General features: G+C 35.2%; 1 protein-coding gene across 1 annotated transcript in view; it reads right to left on the bottom strand.

Moving 5' to 3' along the window:
* The window catches only part of LOC117172487 (cysteine--tRNA ligase, cytoplasmic), a 172,487-nt gene that overhangs the window by 84,046 nt on the left and 80,838 nt on the right, over positions 1-7,603 (bottom strand). The window contains exon 5 of the mRNA XM_033360476.1: positions 493-968. Coding sequence (XP_033216367.1) covers positions 493-968 — 476 coding nt within the window. The remainder of the gene's footprint in view (positions 1-492; positions 969-7,603) is intronic.

Here is a 7,603-nt window from a genome sequence, read left to right as displayed (position 1 = left end):
TATACATTAGTATCTCTATATAATTACCTTTTACAAATTTCCAAGTTGCCCAAAATCGTAAAAGAACCTTAAAATCTATTTGAAGTTTGGGCCAAACTTACGTAAACTCACGTAAACTTACTATGTCTCACACTGAGCGAATAATTTCCATCATCGGACGGAGAAATTTTACAGTCGACTGCAAATCGAACCTCCTTTTTATTTTAATATTGTAACTTAAAGTGAAGTGACACTATATTGCAAATAAGTACCGTAGTATCGTGAATTAAGTAGGTAATACAATACACGTATAATTACTGGCTGATTGTAAATATCACCAAAGCTTTTTTTACAGTGTAATATTTGATTTTAATGCATAATAATAAAAAGTACGCAATTAAATTGCTAAAAACACAGAAAAAACGACAAATGATTGCTGGTACTTTACACTTACGATTAAAAAAACCATTTATTTTTCTTTTTTCCGATTAGAACTCCTTTATCAGAACTTACATTGATGAATTTCTCATACTGGACCGCAATTTCCATTGTACTGTCGCTGTAATCAAGCGTATCCTTCCAAGAATGGAGAAGAAAAGCCAGCCGCAGTTGCCTTGAGCTGTGATTTTTAAGTGCTTCTTGAATCGTGATGAAATTCTTTAACGACTTAGACATTTTGCAGCCTGATATCGTGAGATGTCCAGAGTGAAGGAAGTACCGGACCCAGTGCGAGTTGCCAAAATACGCTTCAGACTGAGCAAGTTCATTATCGTGGTGTGGAAATCTGAGATCGATCCCACCCGTATGAATGTCCAAGCTCTCTCCGCAGATTGCACTCGCCATCACCGAACACTCAATATGCCAACCAGGACGACCTTTACCCCACGGACTATCCCACCAAGGCTCGCCTTCCTTCGAACTCTTCCAGAGTGCAAAATCGTTTGGTGATTTCTTTTCCATTAGACGATCTTTTGATATGCATAAATCGCCTGCAAGTAAGATTTTATAGGGTATTGATTTAAAAATTTGCAATACAGTATCCAATTTTTTTTTAATTTTGTAAATACAATAGAAAAAAATAAAAAGAGAAGGAAAACCAATCGAAAAAAGTTGACAAGTCTATAAAGTAATAAAAAACGGAAAATCTGCTGGCTTTAAAATCTATTTTGAGGAGACATTTAACTCTCCGCATAAATAATTCCTAAATTTATTTTATTTACTAGTGTTGGAAGTGCAGCAGTGAAAATTTTTCTATTAGAATAAGAACATAGTTTTCAAGAAATAAAAAATGCTGAACACATTTAGGTACAAAAAAACACTCAAGGGTCTTGAGGCATTTTTGTCAAGCAGGCCAAAAATGCAGTCATTCGAAGTGAGACCACCGAACGTAAGATTCAGCTCACTGAAAGTAAATTAGTTTGAAACCATCTTTTTCTTTCATGTAATGTTATTACACACACACACACACACACATATAGCATTTATCCCAGTATAGTGTTTCATTTATCGGTGTGTTCTAAACCCTTTTACATACGATTTTCACTTATTTAGTGCGTAATTTAAATATTCTGTAGTCTGAAAACTGCTAACAGGTTATGGGCACAAATACCCAAGTTACAGACGTGACAGTTTAACAATAATATGTGTGTTGTCAGTAGACAAAAAAAACGTGCAGTGATAAAACTAAATTAAACGCACAAGGGAAAGTGGATAAAGTGTGAGTGCGCCTGAGGATATTGAGTAGTCATATCGGCAGACCTCGAGGAAGTACCCACAGCACCAACCGATAAATAGAAAAAGGATGAAGATAAAGCTCGCACTACTATCGTTTTAACTTTTGGAGATAACCATCTCACGTATATACGGAAAGCGAAAATAGCTCGTGAAGCTTGGAAATCTTCACGAAAGCATCACGAAAAATCAATGCTGACAACAAATAAGGTATTTTTTCTAAAAAGAAAGACGATTTTCCTTTAGAGTTCGTGAAAGATAAACTTATAGGCAAGTTCGAAAAGCGTAGACATTAAAGTATAGTTAAATCATCAAATGAATCAGCCATGAAAGTTTCAAGTAGTCAAAATTATTCAGGAGATCAAAGTAAATTCTTTTTTTGTTAGAAGTCTGATCAACAGAAAAAAGGCTGCACAAAATATCAAAAGTGGAAAGCCAAAAAGGAAAAGGAAAGTAAAGGTGCAGACTACGAAAATAAAGCGAACATCTGTTTTATGACCAATAAAGAAAAAGGAGAAATTTTCGGGGAATGGTACGTAGATTTAGGGGCTTCTTGCCACATGGCGTACAGCTGTGAATTCTTTCAGGATTTTAAGCAGCTTAATAAAACCATTCAAGTTATTGGTATAGGAACAGAATTAATAAAGTCCTTCAATGAAAACGAAACTCAGGTCAATGTAACGCTAAAGGATGAGCTCTACATTTCGCCATTCAAGAATAATTTAATTTCTGTACAGAAGATTACGAAGAATTGTCATCAGGTATTATTTTCGGGCGCCGGCTGCAAAATAATCTCTGGAGGAAAGAGAATAGCAGTAGCAGCAGGATTCGAAAACAACTTATAGAAGTTGGTGAAAGGTGTAACAGCATATATTGAAGAAGATCGGCATGTAGAAGATTGACAGCCTGAGTGGCACAGAAAATGCGGTCATCGAGACTCTAAAGAAATTAAGGCCATGTGACGAGAGGGTCACGTGACCAAACCTGGTCTTCAATTTTTCTTTCCCAACTTACGTCTAAACGAAATGAGGTATCGCTCTGAAAGTTTGGGAAATAAAAGACGAGGTAATAAGGTCCATGTCTCTGCTTTGTTCCGGTGGAAATTTTGAGAAAAAATTTTTTCAAAGAAAATACCAGTGGAAGTTTTCTTTCCCAACTTAAGTCCACACGGAATGGGATATAGTGTTAAAAATTTGGCACGATAAATAGAAGGCATGAAAGAATGTCTTTGGGCCTAAATAATTAGAATAGTGAAAAGTTATTTTTAATTACTATTTTGAAGAAATACCGACCGTGCTGTCATCAAACTCTGCATGCAATTTGCAATGTTGTCAATGGGCTACTTTTGAGGTTTATATTTATCAAAGTGGGACAAAACAACAAAAATTACTCACGAAAATTATGCACAAATAATACAAAAACTAATGTTTGCACTTGAAATGCAAATAAACATATTTGGTCTGACATACGTATCAGTCTGGTATCAGCTGTGTCAAAGCAGCACCAGCGCAGCGAGTAGACAGCTTCGAACTTCTAGGGGTCTGTGGGTAACACAGATTGCATGATTACCGTCAGAGAAAGTTAAAAGTCAAACTTCTGCTGTAAAACCTAAATGTATCCGTCGATAATCATTATTTGCATAAATAAACATTTTTCTTCCTCCAAGTCTTTGCAAGGCCACAAAAGAAACTTTAATATTTATTAACATTTCCCGAAAAAAATTTCGGGTTATTTTAACTTTTATTTTTCAATATATGTGAAAAAATATTTATCTTAGGTCTGACTTGATCAGCTGTTATACTCATCAAATGGCCTTAAGGAACTCGCAAAAAAGAGCTTGCATCGGGTATAAGGATTAGAGACTGTCCATTGGGACTTCGGTGTGCATGCTGTGCACAAAAAAAATTAGCTCGCAAACCATTTCCAAAAGTATCTGAAAGTAGAGCAGCGGGAACAATGAACTTGATACACACAGACGTTTATGAACAAATGAGGAAATATAACCCCAGTTAACAAAAGGTATATCCTTACAATTATTGTTGATTATAGCCAATATGCAGTAATCTATTTGATACAGCATAAAGGTGAAGCAGCTGGTCTAATAAAGAAATTGGTAGAATTTGTGAAAACAAAATTTAAAAAGAAACCCAAGATAAGTCGTTCAGATCAAGGAAGAGAATATGTAAATGGTAATCTGCAGAATTATTTAAAGAAGGAAGGGATTCGCATTCAGTATACAGTCGTTTACTCGCCTCAGCAGAATGGAGTAGCTGAACGAAAGAACAGGTGCCTGCTAGAAATGGCAAGGTGCATGCTCGTCGACGCTGGAATGGATAAAGAGTATTGGGGAGAAGCTGTAAATCCTAAATCCAGTGAATTGTTTGCAGAACCGAATTCATATAAAATGCCGAATGCAGACACCGTATGAGTTATGGTATTCAGAGAAACCAAATGTAGAGAACTTACACGTTTTCGGATTCAAAGTTCTGGAACGCATACCAAAGGAGCAACGATGGAAACTGGACAAGAAAGGTAAGGAATTAAACCTTCGTCGGATACTCAGAAACTTGTAAAGGATTTCGATTGCAAATAACGATCCAAGGAAAAATAAAGTAAAGACAAAAGTGTTGCTGAAGTAATTATTCAAGCAGCATCTCAAGCATCTGGAGAAACAGAGAACGCAGAACAAGGAAATCAGGATATCGAGGAAATTTTTCATTAAAAAAAAGAATTCAAGGATACATCGAGTTCAAATGAAAAATCTTTAATGGAAGAAAATGAAGCAGCAAAAGAACGCCCACAAACTCAAGCCAGAGATTCTACAAGGAGTAATCTGGGAATACGTCCTTCTAAGTTTATGGCAGGTATAGCTGCAGAAGCAGGCAGAGAACCGACCCATTTTTAGGATTCAATTAGGTCATCGAGCAGTTCTGAATGGAAACCAGCAGCGGAGGAAGAGATGGAGTGATTGAAGAGAAACAGAACCTGGAATTTAATTGAACCACCAGAAAATTCAAAGATAATTGGTTACAAATGGACTTTTAAATTAAAAAAAAATGCCGAAGAGGTTGTAACTAAACACAAGGCAAGGTTAGTTGCTCAATAGAGCGGGTTACATTTTGATGTTTCTGCTTCAGACAGTGCATTCATAGGTTGATATTAATTTTCAATATCAAAATCATATTACTTATATAAACCCTTACTTTCACGATACAAAGCCAATTCAGCTTCAGCTTCTCTGGAATCATCTACCTCCTTTTTCTCCACTTTCAGAGCTCTTTCTTTCGGGAGAGATGATTTATGAACTCTCTTTCGCACTTTAGGGCTATTTCCAATACTTTATAAGAGATCTATAGTTGCTATGATAACACTTTATATGCTTTGCTAAAGCAATAAATTTAACGGCTGGAATTACTGCCCTAATCTACAGATTTTACCCTTCGTGTGTAAAGGTGGGTCTTTTCTGTCCGGACCAAAAGGGTTAGCGTTAATAATTGTCCAAAAAGGGAATGGAAGCCGCGGCTAACCCCACCTATAAAAAATATACAACCGACTCCTAACTTTAGTAGTCCCTATCAGTCCCAATCCCTTCTGAACAGTTGCGGTGAACACGTAAAATCCAGAATGGACACGAAAGACACATCTTTACAGACGTCGCACATTGGCCGATTCTGGATTCAAGTTTTGATAACTTATGTGTAGCGTCAATTTTGATCCGATCTGGACCGCTCTTTTTTAAATACTTGTTAATACTTTTAGTTTTAAAAAACACAGCCAGAATTAGGTTTCGATTTGTCAGAACGCTGCCTAAACTAAACAAAAAAACACCGGAAATCATCATAGCCAGTGACCTAAAAATGCCCGTACTAATTTTATTTAGATAATGAAAAAAATAACAGACAAAATTCAAAGGTATTGTTTTTTCAATGCTGGTATACATTGGTAACGTTTTCGTAGACTTAAGTGGCGTGAAACCGTGGCCGGATATGATTCCTCTATTTGCCCTTCTACGACGAAATTGTTTTTAACCATTTTACACTAGCATAATGAGCTCTTTCAAAAAAACACCACATACATTTTCGTCGTGATTTTTTCCGTAGAATCGATTGGTTCTATTAGTTTTTTGGAAAACAAAGTTTTTTTCATTTCGCTATATTTTGTTTAAACAATTTTTTGAAAATAAGTCAAAATGGCAAAAAAAATAGGGGTACTCTTTTTCTAACTTATATTACAATTTCATTGTCATTTTGATGCCATCTATAACCAGCGTTCAGTAAAGACATTTTTAGGTCACTAACTATGATGTTTTCCGGTGGTTTTTTATTAGACAGTGTTCTGACAAATCGAAACCTAATTCTGGCTGTGTTTTTTAAAACTACAAGTACTCACAAGTATTTAAAATATGTGAATACTAATGCCTAACACATGATTTACCTTTTTTACCTGTCCAAACTTAAGTATTTATTATTAAATAAACAAAAGCGGAATATTTTTTTCTTAAAACTGTATTATTAACCTTCAATTTTCCTCCTTTTAACGTTATGTTATCTTAATTTTTCTTAATGTTCCAATTTTTTGAGTAAATCACTGCATTCCTACCGAGTTGCTCAATTTGTTTATCGAAAGATATATGAGAAAATATATTTTTCTACCATTTTATGATTGATATGTCAAGCTGAAGGTTCCAACATTAGCATGAATTTTTTTGGAATTTTTTTACTATATTGAGAGGGTAAAAAAACGTTCACAGGTGAAGAGTTATAAAGTCTGTTGCGAGAAGTTGGCATATTTCAGAAATTTCAGAGTGATAGCCAGATTTTCCACTATTTTCCTCTCTGAGTGCATTAAACTTGTAATAATAGTATCTTTGAACTTCGTCTTTGCTCAAGGCTGTTTTATCTAGGACCAGAGTGACCAGACGTCCTACTTTGGAAGGACATATCCTTCCTTTTCGATTTTGTTCATTCCGTCCATGTTTTTTGTCTCATGACGTTCTTTTTCAAGATTTTCACGGTATTTCCGTTCTTTTACTATGAGAAACAGAATTTTGTTCAGTTTCTTCGAGCAAAGCCTCAGGTCGAGGGGAATAACTTTCATCGTTTGACCAATAACAAAATTACGTGCTTTTAACTCATTGGTCTCAACGTTTGCATTCGCGCAGCACTTCTCTAATAGAAATTGTGCTTACTGAAGATGCAGTGGGACTCCGAGATCGTGTCGAAAATCAAACGAACCTCTTTTTCTAACGTGTGTCCAAAGTGGAATGATGTTTAATACTTTGAAAAGTCTTGCAATTCCAAGATTTGTGATTTTTTTCGGCAAATAAAAACATCGATTCCTACTCAGAACTTTTAAAAATAGCACAATATTTTTTTGCCATTCCTGGGCGTTGGAGCCATTAACGTAATCGGATGTCACTAGAGGCAGTTAGAAATATTATAACTGTTCAGTTTAACATTACAAACGTGACATGTATAGGTTTTTTACAATATTTAAACAAAAAAGAAAACATCGATTTGTTGAAAAAATTAAAATTTCTAAAAAGTATGTACAATAATGTACATATTATATTGCTGTATTGTTTAAATAAAAGGGGCAACTCAAAATATTTATTTGTATCATAATTATCCATAATATTATTTATTGTTATTTGTTTAATTTACTCATTTATGAGCATAATAATCTCCTTTAACTTTCAAATAAAACGCCAAATTAGTTGCGGGCACGGATCAGTACCAAGGACCTTCCCCTCCGGGCCGTCTTTCCCTCTCCACTTGAGGCTTCCTTCATTCCCTTCATCACCTTTTTTCCCCGAAATCCCCCTTCACACTTTCTCCAGTATTATACTTGATACTGGTAAAAACACATTACATATTATTAACATTTCATCAAT

The sequence above is a fragment of the Belonocnema kinseyi genome, chromosome 5 (assembly GCF_010883055.1).
Source record: "Belonocnema kinseyi isolate 2016_QV_RU_SX_M_011 chromosome 5, B_treatae_v1, whole genome shotgun sequence".
NCBI classification, from domain to species: domain Eukaryota; kingdom Metazoa; phylum Arthropoda; class Insecta; order Hymenoptera; family Cynipidae; genus Belonocnema; species Belonocnema kinseyi.
Note: the sequence above shows the minus strand (reverse complement) of the source record. Positions and strands in the feature narration are given on the sequence as shown.